General features: G+C 42.3%; 1 protein-coding gene across 1 annotated transcript in view; it reads left to right on the top strand.

Moving 5' to 3' along the window:
* Frmpd3 (FERM and PDZ domain containing 3) overlaps positions 1-18,802 on the top strand; it is a 145,123-nt gene that overhangs the window by 83,671 nt on the left and 42,650 nt on the right. Inside the window, exons 5-6 of the mRNA XM_048336119.1 lie at positions 10,789-10,893; positions 15,781-15,888. Coding sequence (XP_048192076.1) covers positions 10,789-10,893; positions 15,781-15,888 — 213 coding nt within the window. The remainder of the gene's footprint in view (positions 1-10,788; positions 10,894-15,780; positions 15,889-18,802) is intronic.

Below are 18,802 nucleotides of genomic sequence, written 5' to 3'. Positions count from 1 at the left end.
TCGCTAACTGGCTATATGACCTTCAGTGAATAACTTCCTTTTTCTGAATTTGTTTCTTCATCGGTAAAAGGTTAGAGTGCAATGTAGCATTGTCTAAATGTTCCTAATCATATCACAATAATTAATAGGACTACTTTTTAAAAGTAAAATTTCCAACCCCTTTCTTCAAGCTTTGGATTCAGAAGCTCACTGTCCATAGCAATGAGCTATGAGTATACCATATGTATGTGAGTATACTACCATATGTGTATAGTAAGTATACTACCATATACTCACATCATAACCTTAACTCAAATGTACAAACCCAGATGAAAAACTTCCATGTGCAAAAACTCACAGCCCCCCCACCTCCAGCCACCCTATGTATGTCCCTTCCTAGTGTAAACAACACTAGGTGGGTTCTCTGTACCCCACCATTGATGTACTACCTCCTGGAGGCAGATATACCTGAGTGGGACCTTGAGAGAAGGACAAGATTTCCCAGGCATGACAGGAAGGGAAACCATTTTAGAGAGAGGTAATGCTTACATATAAAATTGGGTGGAGGCACACATGTGAGCCTGGGTTTATGAGTAGGACATGGAATACAAACCTAGCCTAGCACCAACCTCCTTGTCCCAAGTACCCCAAGTCCTTTCTATGTCCATGTGATCTTCACATGCACACATACACATCCACAGTGTCGCATAGACTCAGTGCAGTACTCATATACTCACACATACATGTCCCCACACACACAGCCCACTCCCAAGCAGACAGACCTTGCTCAGTTTCAATTCTCTGCCTCTAGGCAGACAAGCCCTTTTCATCAATGAAGCTGTAAGTGGTCCCTCCCCGCATCTTATAACATATGTGCAGTTGCTCCATCAGTCCCCATCCCCAATCCCCTGTCTTGAAAATAGTCATTCATTCTCCCTACAAAACATGCTGTTTGTATGGTGAGATTATCCTGCTCTGATCAGAGACACAATATGAGTTACCCTGATAATTGGGTCTCCTGAAATGTCATCGCCTTGCAGACACCTTCCTTGCCTACATCCTCTTGAGATAGCACTTACTGGCCATTACATCCTGACTCTGTTTAAATTTTCATCAAAGCTGATATGCTGTATTTTTAAACTTTTTCTTTTGAAGTAATTCACAGAAAGTTATAAAGCTAGGACAGAAACATCCTGCATAGCCCTTTTCCTGTTGCTCCTAAGAGTTACATCTTTCATAAATACAAGGCAACATCAAAATTGAGAAATCAGCAGGGCACTAGTAGCTAACACAAGTAATTCTGGCTACTCGAGGCTGAGATCTGAGGATCTTGGTTTAAAGCCAGACCAGGCAGGAAAGTCCATGAGACTCTTATCCCCAATTAACCATAAAAATCCAAAAGTAGAGCTGTGACTCAAGTGGTAGAGTACTCTGCCTTGAACACAAAAGCTCAGCGACAGTGTCCAGGCCCAGAGTTTAAGTCCCAAGACCAGCAAAAAAAGAGGAGGGGGAGGGAGGCAGGGAATCAGAGTCAGGTGTAGTAACACATGCTGGTAATCCCAGCACTCAGGAGTCAAATGCAGGAGGATTTCAAGCCAGCCTGGGCCGCATAGTGAGACCTGTCTCAAGCAAAGGGAGAGATGGCTGATCATAGATACTCATGGAATTACAAATCCATTACTTAGGAAGTAGAGATTGGGACGATCCTGACTGGTTCAAGGCCAAGCAAGGCAAATAGTAAGAGCCTACCTATATCAATAAACCAGACCTAGTGGTGCATGCCCCATAAGTGCAGCTACAAGAGAGATATACATAGGAGTATTGAGGTCCAAGGCTTGCCCAGGTGAAAACATGAAACTCTATCTGAAATAATAACTAAAAGCAAACATGTCTAGGAGTGTAATCCAAATAGTAGAGCATCTCTCTAGGAAGCATGAAGCCCTGAGCTCAAATACCACTATTGCCAAAAAATATTATTTTCAGGAAATTACCAATATGCATATATAGTTCAATGTGAATTTATCATGTATAGGTTTATGCATCCACCAAGCCAATCAAGATAATGAAAAAAATTTCTCACCAAAAAGATTCCTTATGTTTCCTGTTAACAATCACACCTTCTCCCTCCACTCACACCCTGAATTCCTACCAACCACTAATCTGTTCTCCATTAAAATAAATTTATCATTTCAACAATGCTATGTAGAGGGAATAATGTACTATAATATCAGTATGACCTTGAGGAAGTGGTTTCTATTCACTCAGCATAATGCCCTTGAGATGCTTGCATGATGTTCCTCATAGTGTTTTTGTCCCTTTTGTTGCAGAGTAGTATTCCACAGGGTGGGTCCCCACTCTGTCAAAGGACATCTGGGTCATTTCTAGTTTGGGACTGTTCTGGATAAAATTTCTATAAACATTTGTGTACAGATTTTCTGTTAGCCTAAGTTGTCTTTTCTCTGGGATAAACGCTCAAGTATAACTGGTGGGCCATTTAATAAGTGAATGCTTAGCTTATTAAATAACTGCCCAACTATTTTCCAGAGTGGGTGTATCATTTTAGCTGTGTGTGTCTGTGTGTCTGTGTCTGTGACTGTGTGTCTGTGTCTGTGTATGTGTATAAACTGCCCAACTATTTTCCAGAGCGGGTATATCATTTTAGCTCTGTGTGTGTGTGTGTGTGTGTGTGTGTGTGTGTGTGTGTGTGTGTCCCCTACAGTTTGGAATCAAGGCCTGGGCATTGTCCCTGAGTTTTTTGGTCAAGGCTAGTATACTACCACTCAATCCACAGCTCCTCTGGCTTTTTGGTGGATAATTAGAGATAAGAGTCTGACAAACTTCCCTGCCCAGGGTACCTTCAATCTGATCTAAGCCTCCTGAGTACCTAGGATTACAGACGTAAGCCACCCAGCATGTATTGTTCTAAGTTCATGTGAAAAGTTGCATTTGTATTGCTAAACTATCTCTTCCAATAATATGTCAGCTCTACAAGTGTGTGGACCATGCTCTGCCACTAATATATCCTCAATACTTGGAATAGCACCTGACACAATGTGGACACTAATAAATATTGGTCAAATCATTGAAGGAAACAGAGCTCTCAGCTATTAAATCCATCTAAAATCAAATGTCACCATCTATGTGTAGGGATAGAAATATGACCTAGTAGCAAGCACAAGGTCCTGAGTGAAAATTCCAGTATTGCCAAAAAAAAAAGACCCACAGATGATTCAGATGATCAGTAGAATTTAGGAAACACTAAACTAAATAGTATCTAAAGCGTCTCCCAACTTCTAATTCTGTAGCTGATAATGGTCTAATGCCACTACTCAATAAATATTTTTAAATAGGTATAAAGTACTGAGTTGTGACATAGAACAGCCCTAGTAAAACAAGCAAAGACAATTCCTTCAAATGATACACCATTTTTCTGGTTCTCAAAACTTAGCTGAGCCTACATACCCTTTGCTTAGAATCCAGAAAAAAAAAAAAAAGCGAAACTAACGAAACCACTGCAGAACTAACTTGTTTTCTATGGAACTTCTTTTGTGTATGATCCAGTACTGATGTTTAAACATGAGGTCTTGGCTCTTTTCTTGGCTTTTTCTGCTCAAGGATGGTGCTCTACTACTTGAGCTATACCTCCACTTCTGCCTTTTTGCTGGTTACTTGGAAACAAGAGACTCCTAGATTTGTCTACTTTAGCTGGCTATATTCTCAGATCTCCTGGGTAGTTAAGATTACAGGTGTTAGCCAACACATCCAGCTACTTGGTGCTTCTTGAAGTGTAGTACATGTTCAAACCATTTTTTTGCTGAATTGATAAACTGCAATCAACTAATAATTTTTATGCTGGGCCTACTGTGTGCTTAGTGCTAGGGGAGATATAGGGAAATAAAATGTCACCTCCTCTTATACAGACAGGCTGGTTGGGGATATGAGTATGAGGTGAGCAGTAATTGAATATTATATTCTAGGGATTAGAGGGGCTGAGGAAGGATTCTGAACAAAGGTTGACTTGGCACTGAATTATAAGAAAGCTAGCATTAAGAGGGACACCCAGGCCCATGCAAGGTAGAGATGAAGAGGAGTCACCATGAAGTGAGTCCAGAAGTAGGAATAAGCCCACTGTGTCAAGAGTATGGTGGTTGGAATCAGCAATGCAACAGAAGGTAATAATGGATAGAATTGAGATATGAGGCTAGAGTCCAGTGTGGCTTGGGGAGGGGTGGCATTGGATGTTAGGAGACGACATGGTCCTCTCTCTGCAGTCTTGACTGCTGAAAGGAAGGCCTCCAGGTTTCCTTATCAGAAATTGGTGCTATCGAAATGGCCTTCTATTATCTCAGGTGCCCACAGTGGTTGCTATGGGAATTGATTGTAAGTAGGCTCAGGTGTCAAAGACAATGAGCCTGCAGAAATACCAATCAGAAAATGGGCAGAGCTTCAGGCAAGAACCAGAGCTCTACTTTCACCTCTCCTAGTCTTCACACCCCAACCCTTCTCAGCCCAGATAGCCACTGTCTTAACACTTCAATGCTATGAGACCAACTGTTTTAGATTCCACAGTTAGATAGGATGAATAAGTTCTTGTTTTCTACTGCACTATAGTATGACTATAGTTAATAACAGATATTTCAAAAGAGCAGGAAGAGGTGATTTTGATGACACCACCAATGAAATGATAAAAGTTTGAGATGCTAGGTATGCTTGATCAGTTTGTTACAGAATGTATACATATATCCAAACATCATACTGCAATTTTTCACTAATAAACATTGTGTTACTAAAAAAATCACATTGTACCCCATATATATGTACAACTATTATGTGTCAAGTTAAAATAAAACTTTTTAGGTGTGGGGTACTATCTTTCAGTGAAGCATTTGACCAGATAGCTAACTTTGGCCAAGATATAAGTGATAACAGCCCTAAAATCTGTTCTAATAGAGCCACCAGATTAAAAAAAAATGGTCAGAGCATCACCAGCTGCCGAATTCAGCCCTGAGGGGAAAGGCAAACTCTCTCTTCAATTCCTTATTCCACATAGCTGCTGGCTTCATATTTGCTTCGAGGGGCTTCCAGTGGCCCCAAAGGTACTTAGCAATTCTACTCCCGTGTTTCAAGCCAAAAAATTCCTTTTAGCCAGAAAGGGTGCCTGTTGCAAAATGAGACTCACAGCTGCTTGGAGAAAAAAATAGGGTCAGTGAAGAGCTCAGATGTCCCAGCTTTAAGGTACTCAATTAATCTACGCTTTATGGGTTAGGACATCTTAAACAATCTGGATTCCTGGACCCTATTCTCCCAAGGATTTTGAATTTAAATCTGATCTGAATGTGGGCTGAGGCAGCCGTGTTTTAATAAACATTTCCTAGTAATTCTTATCCCCGGGTAGATTTAAAACTGGTGTGGTAGTGCATAAGTTAGTATGGAGGTCAGCACACTTTCTGTAAAGGACTATATAGTAAATATTTCAGTAAATATTGCAGATTAAATGTGATAGCCCCAAAGCAGCCATAGGCAATGCATAGATGAAGATCATGACTATTCCAATATAGCTTTATTTCCAAAAGCAGATGGTAGACAAGATATGGCCCTCATCAGCCTGTCATTTGCTGGGCTCTAAAGCATTTGTCACCCCCTCCTGTTACCACATTTGCATTTATCAATATTTTAATGTGAAGGAGTAACCCCAATATTCAGATCTTCAGGCTCCTCTATGGAAGTGATGAATTGAAAAAAAAATAATCCATTGAGAATCTTTTTTTCTAAAAAAGAAGGTAATAAAAACTGTCCTTTAAAAGAAAAAAAAGAAAAGAAGAACTGCAGGCACCACAGCCGAGCTTTGAAGATGCTTACAACATAGAGACCTTTGAAAGCCACCTTGTATCCCACTAGAAGGCAGGCCTCATCTGTGTCTAAGCATAAGGCTAGACATGAATGTGACATCTAGCAAAGAGCAGCTGGCAATGAGTGAGTCACCATCAGGGATCGAGGCTGAAGACTGAGAACAGGATGGTGTCTCTGAGATCAACAAGACAAGGGTCAATGAGGAATGAACCATAAACAAACTGAAAATAGCTCTGAAACAGCCACCTAGAAATGATTATAACCCCTGAAAATATTGGCAATTCAACTCTCTCCTCTGGTGTTGCTCCTGTAAATATCTGAATCTTTTGCTATAATGCTATAAACAAAAAAAAATCTTTATGACAGGATCTAATTTTGGATGTTTGGTAAGACTAACAAAGATCCCACCCCCTCCTATGAATGAATACATAAAAGGATACCAGTGGGGTTCCTTGGTTGTTGGGATCCATTAGATAGGCCAAGGTACAATTCAAACCAGTGGATGAAAGATCAGTAGTAGACTCCCAGCCTGCTGTGGGGGGACAATCACTAATCCAAAGCTTATGAAATCTGAGTTCTGGTTTCAGCTCTGCTACTGGATTATTTTGACATTTGGGAAAAACTGTACCTTCTTCCTGAATCTCCCTTTTGCATTTAACAGTGAAACACGGACTGCATGGCCCTTTCAGGTCTCTAGAGATGCTATTCTACAATGGAGGCGTCTATCTACTGGCATATAATAACAGAGAAGGGAAAGGGCGACTGTCAGGTAGAACAAAAATTCCACTTGCTTCATGTTTGTGACACCTCCATGGTAAATTGTATGGCTATGGAGGAGTTAGTTAAACAGCTGCCTGGGCAGAGCTACAGATCTTCTTGTCTTGCCCTTCCCTTTACTCCTGCCTCATCCTTCAGCCCCCACCTAGGATTTGAGCACCCAGCTGTGCAACATGCAAAGACATGTAATGACTTCATGAGCAATCAATACAGTAATCACTTTCTGCAACGATCTCCAGCCCTGGATTTCATTCTGCTGTATCCTCTGTTGCCAACAAATTGCCCCTGTGACTCAGGATGTGAAGTCTAAGGTTCTTTTAGCTCAATGATTCTCAATCTTGGCTATACTTTGAAATCATCAGAAGCTTTAAAAAATACTAATGCTCTGGCCCTAACCCCAAGGCGTCCAATGTAATTGGTCTGGAGAAGGGCCTAGGCCTTGGGAGTTTTAAAACCTTGTTGAGCCTCTTTGCTGTGCAGCCTGAGTCCTGTTGGACTCAGGTGGAACAAGTGGGGCTTTTGGTGGTCTGCTCTCTGGGTAAATGAGATTGCTGCTCTGACAGAAAGCACAGCTGGGTCCAGAGCTTATGATGAGGATGGTGAGGCCCTTTGTTGGTGATGTGTCTTTATCTTAGGGCCCTGCCACCTGTGGCTGATTTGGTAAATGAATCCCAACCACAGGGAAAATGGCATGTAATAGTTCAATATATTACCTATCCAGCTGACAGGGACCCTTAGGGATCTTAACACAAAGGAATTCCTAATCATAGGACTCACAGGCTCTAAAACCAATGTAGAAGATGACTTAAAGTGTCCCCAAACATGATTTACCCCCTAATTCTCTTCTTGGTAAATGGCAACCCTACTCTTAAAGTTGACTCCTCTCTTTCTTACTCCTTATATTCAACTCATCAACACAGGATCTTAGTTCAGCCCTTCGAATCTATCTGGAAGTCACTCATTTCTTACCATCTCCATTACTGTGAACCTACCCTCTGCTGCCACCATATTTTCACTGTATTATTGCAGTCACAAGTATTGCAGTCAAGACATGTGTGACTGGCCTTCCTCCCCTTGCCATTGCCCTTTTACACTCCATTTTCCACATAGCAGCCAGAAACATCCTTTTAAATGCACTCCAGACCCTGTCTGCTCAAAACCCTCCTCTGAGTAAAGTTAAAGCTCTCACCATGATTTATAAAGTCCTACATAACTCAACCCCAGCTGCTTCTCTCAGCACATCTCTTCTATTCTCTACTGCATCAGTGTCCAGTTACACAGGGGACCATTGCTGTTCTTCTTCCACCCAAATCCTATATTTCTGAGCCTTTACTATTTTTTCTGCCTGGAAGCCTCGTTCTCTGGACAGCCTCTTGGCTGTGCTCTTACTTCCTTCAAGCCTCTGCTTAAATGTCTTCAAAGAAGTCTTCACTGAACAACCTATCTAAAATGCCACTCCCCATCTCATTTCTAGAGCTATATACCTAAGAAGTTGAAGTCATTATATCAAAGAGATATCACATTCATTGTAGCACAACTCACAATAGCTGAAATATGGAATCAACCTGTCCATTGACAGATAAATGGACAAATAAAATGGGATGCATATATAATGCACTACTGTTTGGCCTACAGGGAAAATTCTCGCAAAGCCTTGGGTTCAGTCTCAATCACTGCAAGGAAAAAAAGGAAATTCTGCTGTTTTCTAACTGGATGAACTTGGAAGACATGCTGTGTAAAATAAACCAGACAGAATGAGGGAGGAGGTAACAAACAAGAAATGTATCCAGGGGCTGGGGATATAGCCTAGTGGCAAGAGTGCCTGCCTCGGATACACGAGGCCCTAGGTTCGATTCCCCAGCACCACATATACAGAAAATGGCCAGAAGCGGCGCTGTGGCTCAAGTGGCGGAGTGCTAGCCTTGAGCGGGAAGAAGCCAGGGACAGTGCTCAGGCCCTGAGTCCAAGGCCCAGGACTGGCCAAAAAAAAAAAAAAGAAAGAAATGTATCCAATGCCTAAAGTATGAAACTGTAACCTCTCTGTACCTCAGTTGAATAATAAAAATTTAATAAAAAATAAACCAGACACAGAGACAAATGGCTCATAATCTCACTTAGATATGGAATTTTTTTTAAAAAACCCAAACTCACAGGAGCAGAATACAATGGTGGTTGCCAGAGGCTGGAGCTGAGAGAAGGGAATGAGGAGACGCTGTCCAAAGAGTATAAAGTGTCAAACAGGAGGAATAAATGTTTGAGATCCATGGCACAGTAGGTGACTATAGTTAATAGTAGTGGATTATAGGCTTGAACATTGCTAAAATAACCTATCTCCCTTATTCTCTTGTGTAGTCTTTTATCCTGCTTTATTTTCCTTCATACACTAACCCCCCTTTTCTGCAGACAATACTTTCCAAGATCCCCAGAGGATGCCTAAACACCTAAAAACACTGAACTGTAAAACAGTTCCCAAATATAGGAAACATTTTTCTTATACATATATACCTATGATCGAATTTAGTTTCTAAATCAAGCATAGTAAGAGATTTAACAACAATAAACAATAATAAAATAATTATTAAAACACCCTATAACAGAATTTATTTAAGCTTTTGAATAGTTTATTTCTGGAATTTTCCAAACTGTAGTTATCCACAGGTAACTGAAACCACACAACAAAACTGCAAAGGGAAAACTACTGTAGTCTATATCTGCCACCAACCATGGTGGCACATACTTGCAATCCCAGCACTTGGAAGTCTGAGGCAGGAGAATCCTAAGTTCAAGTCCAGGCTTAGCTTCGTAGCAAGATTCTCTCTCAACAAGAGATGTTTGTTTACTATCTATATTCCCGATAGAACAGATGCTCCGTGAGGCCTAGGAGCTCCATCTGTCTTGTTCTCTACAGTATCATTCATCTTCTGGAAGAGTGCCTAGCACATAGTAGGCCCTCCACAAATTTGGAAAATGAACAAATAACCCCCCCTAAAAAAACAAGGATACTCCTTAGCATGATTTCCAAATTCCCTGCCTGCTAGGAGGTGTGGAGTTCAGCAGAGATCTAGAATTTAAAGAATAACTTTCCTATATCCAGAACCCCCACCATTGGCACCAAAATCCATAAATGTTCAAGTCCCTAGATAAAATGTCAAGTTATTTGTACATGGACTACTCACATCCTACTATATACTTAGAATCATCTGTAGATGACTTAGAATACTGAACAAAATGTAAATGCTATATAAATGCTTGTCATAGTGTATTGTTTTGAGAATGAAGATAAGCAAAATGTATGCATGTTCAGTACAGACACCATTTAAAAAAATATTTTTGATCTGTGATTGGTTGAATTCAAGGATGCAGAACCTGTAAACAGGGATGGATGGCTGTAGTTTCCAATGTTTTGCTAATCATACTTCCTGTTGAATTTTTGGGAATGTTTTCAAAAACCCAGAAAGCTTAACTGAATCTTTAGGCATTTCATACAAAATTGGATAAGCAAAGCACCCAGAAGTAGAAAGCCAAGAGCCCTAGCTTTAATCTCTCATATTTTTCTTCCTGAGCAATGTAGAAATTGTGGGTGAATCATTTTGGAGGGCTACGGTTCCTTTCTCCCACATCGAAAACATATTTGTTATGAGTTTCCTTCCTAGGGGCAGGGCATATCTATGAAATGAGTAAGATTATTTCAGTAAATCTTTTGGAATGCTCGTATTTAGATGCAATAAAATCTATCATTTAGGTGTATCTCATAATAAGGAAATAAAATATCTAAAAAATTGATGTGTGTCATTATTAAAGAAACTCCCATAGGCTTATAGCATTCATCAATTTCCTCATATTTGATTCATGCCCAGCTTTTTTACAGCACACCAGTTGTATGAAGAGATAGTGTATTGCCTTGCACTTAGTAGGCAATCAATACTTATTTATTGATTCCTTGATTAGCAAGGCAAAATGTACATGTACTTGTGTACTTGGACATCTTTTTTTTAAAATTTGAAACAGAATAATCCAGGCTGGCTTTGGACTAATGATCCTCCTACCTCAACCTCCTGAATGCTGGGATTGCAAGTATACATGACCACACTCCACTCTGCTGTGACATCTTAATTCTGACATGGCAAAGGTCGGAATTCCCCCCAAGGATGGAGAACTCACCAGCCCTCTGTTATTTTCCAGTCTCCCAAATCTGCTTTCATCAGTGCTGCGAAGAAGGCCAAGCTGAGATCTAATCCTGTGAAGGTTCGATTTTCTGAGCAGGTGGCTGTCGGAGAAACAGATGCAGTAAGTCCAGCCTTGGCTGTACTCCTTAGCCCTTGGCCAGAATTAGCTGAGCTGTCGAGATCTCTCTCTCTCTCTCTCTCTCTCTCTCTCTCTCTCTCTCTCTCTCTCTCTCTCTCTCTCTCTCTCTCTCTTCTCTCTCTCTCTCTCCCTCCCCCCCTCCCTCTTCCTCCCTCCCTCTCTCTCCTCCTCCTCTTTTTCCTCCTCCTCCTGCTTCTCTCTCTCCTCCCAGTTGATAACATTACTAAGGGGGTTGGAACCAGAAAATCCCATACTGTGAGTGAGTGGATAGTGAGTAGACCAGAGTGTGTAGCTTCCAGGGAGGCTCCCCACACACTGGAGGGAGAAGAAACATGTATCAGTTCATTTCAGATTCACTTGATGTGTAGAGAAATTTCCATCCCTAGCACAATAGCATACACTCAGGACAAGTGCTCCATAAACATCTTTTGGCTACTTGATAGAAACAAGAAGGAAGTAATGGTTTTCTGAAGATCTGGAGAACAAGAAGCCGATGAAATTGAACTCTCTTCACATTTAAGTGGTCCTGCAACTTCACATCTTGAATGGAAAAAAACTGGTGATAGGTGAAGCTGCCTAGGGGAAATGACAGACTCTTGCTTAAAGTTGCCATGTTTTTATTAAGCACTTGCTGTGTTCTCATCACCACAGGGTTACAAAATAAATACCTGTTCCTTGTCACTGGATACCTCTTGGTGTTGGAGTACAGGGGAAACATGTGGTTCAGACTGAGACAGTAGAGAACCCACTGCTATGTGGCATCATCTCTAGGAATAGCTAATAATCGACAGCTCATGCCATGCAGCTGCCAATCTAAGAGATGCTGGCCAGCCCATGGCCTTTCTCATTGTTTTGTGGGATTTACAAGCAGTGAGCTGTCAGCTCCAGATGTTCAGATGGGAAGAGGTGGGTGGGGAGCAGAAATAAGTGTGTTCAGCTATCATGGAATCTGGCCCAGAGTTCCCCAGGATTCTGAGGAAATTGGTGATATCCCAGTGGGGGCAGGAGAGATGAAGCTAACAGGCCTTGTGTGCTTTCGTAGGCAGTGGCCAGCTGTGCTGTCAGGGGGACTTAGTGTTCACACACTGAGGCCCAGCTGTGGTTGTTGAGAACAGATAACAGGCCCTGAACCAGCAGGGAAATGAGTGACATGCCAGGCACCGCTAGTTCTCCAAGGCAAAGCCACTCAGAAGAAAGGACAAGAGACACTGTGTTTTCCATATCCATTGCCTGATTCGCATCCTCAAACCCCAGCTAGTGCCCTTCTACACACATGTAGAAAAAAGTCTAGGAAGCTCAGAGGACTATGGGACCCCACTGGAAAGCTGTCTGAGTAACTGGTGCTTGGGATCTATGTCCATTCTATAAAATGCTGAAGTGGGGGCTGGGGATATGGCCTAGTGGCAAGAGTGCTTGCCTCGTATACATGAGGCCCTGGGTTCGATTCCCCAGCACCACATATACAGAAAACGGCCAGAAGTGGTACTGTGGCTCAAGTGGCAGAGTGCTAGCCAGAGACAGTGCCCAGGCCCTGAGTCCAAGCCCCAGAACTGGCCAAATAAATAAATAAATAAATAAATAAATAAATAAATAAATAAATAAATAAATAAATAAAATGCTGAAGTGAAGGAGAATTGGTGAGCAGAAGGTAGAGGGTATAGGATGAAATCCAGGCAGACGAGGCCAAAGCAGATCCTGAGCTCCAGGTCACTAAAGGGACATTTGTGTCCTGAACCCTTGAAAAGTAAGAGGCCATATGACTTGAATTTGGAAAGTTGAACCAGTGTATCCCATCCTACCTTAATACTGCAGACAAATTCGCCATGCCAGGACACCCAGTGAAAAACTCCCACACCTCTCCCTGCCCCTCTTCCTTCCTGACCTCCTTCTTTTACTCCTTCCATGTTCTCCTTCTTCCCTGTAACTCCTCCATACATCAGAGCTGGGCGACAGGCAGAATGAAACCCCTACTCCAGCCCAACTAGAAAATAAGTGCCTGAGAGCAGCTAGAACCCTTCCAAGGATTTTCCTCTTTCCCTCTCTAGGACAGGCCATCAACCATGTCTCAAAGCTCTTATCTGGGACAAAGGCACATTGATCTTCCACCTCTCACTGTACTTAGGAAACTCCCTGATATCACAACAGCACCCCTCCACTGCTGCTGCCAGTATGGACCATGGCAGCCTGTTGGGACTTGGAGAGTTCAGATGACTCCAGGCTGTCCCATTATCTCTTTCCCTTGTGTTCCAAGGCTTTATTAAGCAACCAGAGTAAAAATAAATCCTGTGGGCGTTCCTTGCCAACTCTATTTTTAAGCAAAATCAATTAAGTAATTATCTGAGTCCAACCCAGTGTGCTAAATAAAACCTGCCACCACTGAGCGTCATCAGCCTAGGGAGTCGGGACCTCTGGACTTGGCAGGAGCAAGACATCTCAGGATCAAGGAGAGGACTGGGGAGGCACATTTTTTAAACTTTATTTACTTTTTTGTTTATTCATTAATTCATTTAGACAATGGGGAATACTAGAAGGTAGGGACACTCAGGCTCAGCCAGACAGAGGCACCACAGGCCAACTACCATGTGCTGTCTTGTCTATAAGAACTGAACTCATATTCAGCTAACTCTGACCTCAGAGGGCCCTGGGACAAAGGGACAAGGCCATGAGCATAGAGTAAGAGCTCAGGCCCTGAGTTCAAATTCCACTATCCACATACAAAGAAAGCACCTACTTCTTGTTCATTTAATAGCCATTAATTGAACACCAACTGTATGTCGGGAATACTGTTTAGTATTGGGACTGAAAGGATGAATATACATGGTCTTTGTGCTGTGAATTTACTGTTTGATTGTGAAAGACAAGTATCATGCAAAAATATTGCCATGTGTGATAATACGTGTGTGATAATCCTATCACTGGGGAGGTTCAGGCAGGGGGATTTTGAGTTTGTGGTCAGCCTGATCTATGTAGCAAGCTCCAGCCCAGCTGTGCCTACATAGTAACAACCTGTCTCAAAAACTGAAAAAAAGCACAAGTGTGCACACACACACACACACACACACACACACACACACACACCTATGCACAGAAAGATAGGGGTATAAATTGCTATAGGATCTCATGGTAAGACCAGTACAAGTGTCTGATGTTACCAGACCAAGGCTTTACAGAATGCATATTCGAGCTTGGATTTGCAGAATGAATAGAGAGGAAAAGAAGACAGGGGCTGGGGGGATATGGCCTAGTGGCAAGAGTGCTTGCTTTGTATACATGAAGCCCTGGGTTCAATTCCCCAGCACCACATATATAGAAAATGGCCAGAAGTGGCACTGTGGCTCAAGTGGCAGAGTGCTAGCCTTGAGCAAAAAGAAGCCAGGGACAGTGTTCAGGCCCTGAGTCCAAGCCCCAGGACTGGCCAAAATAAATAAATAAATAAACAAAATTTTAAAAAAAGAAGACAGCAGAAGAGATTGAGTTCATTTAATCATTTTTATTGAGAAATTAGTATGTAAGCTTCCTAAATAAACAAACTCTGGGTCCAGGGAAACTTAGGCTAAGGAGTGATCAGATATTCAGAAATGGGCCATGGGCCTTGCCAGTGGTTCTGAATCAGTCAGTGGCACCCATTTTCCAAGAGCTTTCAAAAATATCTGAGAGTCAGGTACCTAAGGGGATGTCTAGTCATTGATGGAACAACCAGAAAGAGGTCAACATAGCTGTGACTGAGGCCTGAGGTAATCCAGATTGGAGATCAAAAGCAAATCACCATCAGATTTCAATGAAACACTGGTCTTGAAGGAGCTGAGGTGGGTCAGGTCAGCATCTGGGATCATAAGTACTCCCCAAGCCAAGCTAGAAGAGGATGATGGCCTTGATCCCCAGACTTCAGCAAAGGATATCAACATAGTAAGCTGTGACAGGATGATGAAGGACATCATTGCTGCAGAAATCAGTGCAACTCCAGTGGACAGCACAAGTGCTCTGAGAGCCAGGACCCTTCTCTGAAGCTAAGGGAGACCCCAACCTCCCATGGACACTCAAACTCCATCTTGGGAAAAGATATGACAAGGGATCAAAATTCTCAAATGTTTACACATACCTGAAGGAACCTATTGGAATATTATCAGTGGCTTGTGAGAAAAATCTGATTGATTTAAAATAAAATCAACAAGCTGTTCCTTTGTAAAAACAAATCTGAGAGTATTTGGGGCCATCTCAGTGATTTTTATGCTATTCATACTGAGTGTCCTTGAGACACTAAATTCACAGTCCCTGTGATGAAGAATTGTCAGTGATAAAGAGACAAGAGTACCGGGAATGGTAAGACATGACTGCAGAGAGATAGTAGGGACCACATCTAAAAGAACCCATGACCTGGATACTTGGGATGTAGCTTATTGGTGCACTTTCCTAGCATGTGTAAAGTCCTGCTCAGTATCCTGCACTGAAAAGGGAATGAGGGCTAGAATACTATTAAGGGAAGAGAATAGCAGAGCAAAGACCTTGTGAAGTGTCTGGTGGGAAGGGAAGGATGATAAGCTGAGGTAAGGAAGTCCTTCAGGATTTATATGGGAGTCACTCGGGGCCATAGCTATAGAGATTTGAACCACAGTAGAAAGTAAGTACATCTCATGTCCAAAGAAGGATGTGACCTTTTTCTATGGCTTAACATCTTCTTGGGGAATTTGGTTCTGGTCTCCATGTAACATTATTGATTAACATTATTGATCTACTTTTTCCTCTGTTTCTTTGTCCTTTCATTCCCTTTGGCTCTATCATCTCTCTCTTCCTGTCTACCCCACACACACCTGGGCCTTCCTCCTCCATCTGAATGAGCCTCGTCATTGACTTTTCCCTGACTGTTCATAGAAAATGATGAAGAAGGAAGCTCTCCTCCTCATCCCCAACGTCCTGAAGGTTTTCTTAGAAAATGGGCAGATAAAGTCATTCACATTTGATGGCCGGACCACTGTTAAGGTACATACAGAGTCTCTTCTCCTCAGTCAGCTGTTTGTCCTATGTTCCTCTGAGACTGCACATGGCTGCTCACTGCTCTCAATTCTCATGAACACAAGGCTGCAAAAATGCACAGTCATCCAATAAGGTGGTGGACTTTACAAGCCCAACTGTGTGTTGGTGGTTAAAATGTGGGTGTGCGCAAGAATGCACATCTGCTTCTAAGCTGTTTCATGTTCATGCTACACAGGTCCTAAAGGATTCATAAGGTGTAGGATTATGAATATTATTATGTCATTTATAAATCAAAACTATTTGTATTGATACAATAACACCTACGCAAATTTACACACAGAAATAAATGCAATCTCTTGGGAGATTAACTTAGCCATGCTTTGCTTTTTTAAATAGCAACCAACTTTTAAACACTGAACCAAGATTTGAAAAGTCCAGCCACAGCCCTTTCAGCTATGCTTTTCACAGGAAGAGCAATTACTGAACTGTGATTCTTAACAGCTCAGCCAGGCGTGAAAAAATCCTAGTGATTCTCTTAGTCTCTAAGAACAGAAATGATGATACGATTTAACCCAAGTTTTCTCTGCTCTGGGACACAAATGTCCATTCCTGATGTTCTGGACTCTCTCCATAAAGAGACTGCCATTACAGAATGAAGGCTTTTTTGTACAACCAGTGCAGCTTGTATTCCTGGGTGGCTACAACACCTATGCAGACAACCTGCCTTGGTCCACAGGTATTTTATGATTCCCACACTGGGGCTAAAATGATGCTGCTATAAAAAAAAGAACCTAAACCAGGAAACTTTTGCTAAGAGGAATTATTAGGTATACTTAATGGGCCTGACTGGTTGTCTCTTCTTCTGAGGGTAGCATTGCATAGTCCTGAAGAGCTTCTGGAAATGGTTCAGGGTGTTTGGGGTTCATCCCAATGATATATTGTATTATTGGCATTTAGTCTCTCCTGGTTAGATAGGCTAAGTGTTCTACAGAGAGTAGGGAAGTTCCTGAATGATTAGTTGTCCTCTCCAAAGTTTTAGTATGATACACCATGTCTAAACCAAGATTTTCTTTGAAAGTCTTAGGTGTAGGTACATGCCCCAGGAGACCTAAGATCAAAATGCACATCTTAGAGAGCCATGGAAGGGACTGTTGGTGAGTGAACATCTGCGGCTTTGGAAGGAGAAGGAGGAGACATTGAAACAGAATTAAGCTGGCTGTGGTGTCTTGCACCTGTAATCCTTGCTACTGAGGAGACTGAGGTCTGAGGATTGTAGTTCAAAGCAAGCCCAGGCAGAAAAATCCACAAGACTCTTATCTTCAATTAACCACCAATAAAACAGAAGTGGAGCTGTTGCTCAAGTGATAGAGCACCAGCTTTCAGCAACAAAAGCTTAGGGACAGTGCCCAGGCCTTGTACTATGCCTTGAGTTCAAACACCAGTACAGGCACAGTCCACACACACACACACACACACACACACACACACACATTCACACACACACATACACACACAAATTAAAGTCACCCAGGACATCTCCAAACATCCCTCGTCCAGATGTGTATATCTCTCTGTGTCAGAATCTTCTGTGGTGTTTCGTCATAGGTTGCTTTGCCCAGTATATATTCTGTCTGAACACAACAGCATATGCTGCCATCTCTTTCCCTCTGGTAGCTTCTCCACACATTCTCTCACCTCACATCATTACCACCATAGTGGCTTCCATGACTGCAGTGTTCCCCTAACTTGAGATCCCAGTCTGACTTCAAGAAGGGTGCATGGCTATTCATTGGAACTTTGACAGGCTGCCAAGCCACTTGTCCCAGAGAGGTACCTGCATGAATTGACAGCCTGGCACAGGGGCTGTTACACTTGTAACACCAGTTGGCAATTGCCAGCTTGGCTGTCCACAATCCCAATGCAGCTGAACTGCAAAGAAAACCTCATTTGTCCCTGCCAGAGCTTCAGCAACAAAGTGCCTCTGTGACTACTTGAATAACACAAAGACATCCTCTCAAGTATCCAGCACTTTCCAGCCTACCATTTCAATGACTGAGTGTCTCAAAGTGAGTGTTCACTGAGGGGCTTGTTTAGTAGGCCTGGCTGTCACGGAGCTCTATGACCCCTCCAGCCTGCTTCTTTACGGCCTTTGGTGACTGACAGATAGATGCTGACTGCACAAATGCATGCACTGGAGTCCAGTGTGGATGCTGAAGTCACAACAAATAAATGGAAGAAATCTCAAAAGTGACATTTGGGCAGCCCCCACTGATAATGTTTCCAGACGCCCTAGTATTAAAAGTAGGGCAGCAGAGCAGACGGAGCCCAGAAGTTGTCAGATTTATGACTGTACAGCAGACACGTGACATTGTTCCTCTGCATGGACACATTTTTCAAGTTGCTAAATTGATCATCTATAAAAGCCAGCTACGGCCAAAAATGAACATTTTGCCAGTAACTCAACTCCTTTGATTTAGATTATGAATCCGGAAATAGTCTACTTTTTAATCATAGAAATGTAGCTTTTGCTTTTGTTAATTCCTAAGTAAAGAGTTGACAGTCAAAGCAGTCGACATCCTGACTGAAGAGAGAAAGGGAGAAGAGGACCAACACAGTATTTGGCACTCACTGAGCACTCAATCACTTATCTAGTAGATGGAGGGCTGCAAGGAATGACACAACCTTTTTGTGCCATATGTCCAACCAGGGACAATTCAGGGACAGATACCTACAAGACCTGGGCATGTGATGTTCCCCCAGGGTCCAGGCCTCTAGGAAGCACTCATGGGTCCCTTCTCTCACCCTGCAATGTAGTACTTGGGCCACTATGAAGACTACAGTCTCAGCCTTCTCTGTAGTATGGTTGTACTTTGTTGTCTATCCTCCTTATATTTTTGCTATTTGGTTAACTTGGAGCCAT

Source organism: Perognathus longimembris, chromosome 28 (assembly GCF_023159225.1).
Source record: "Perognathus longimembris pacificus isolate PPM17 chromosome 28, ASM2315922v1, whole genome shotgun sequence".
NCBI lineage: Eukaryota > Metazoa > Chordata > Mammalia > Rodentia > Heteromyidae > Perognathus > Perognathus longimembris.
Note: the sequence above shows the minus strand (reverse complement) of the source record. Positions and strands in the feature narration are given on the sequence as shown.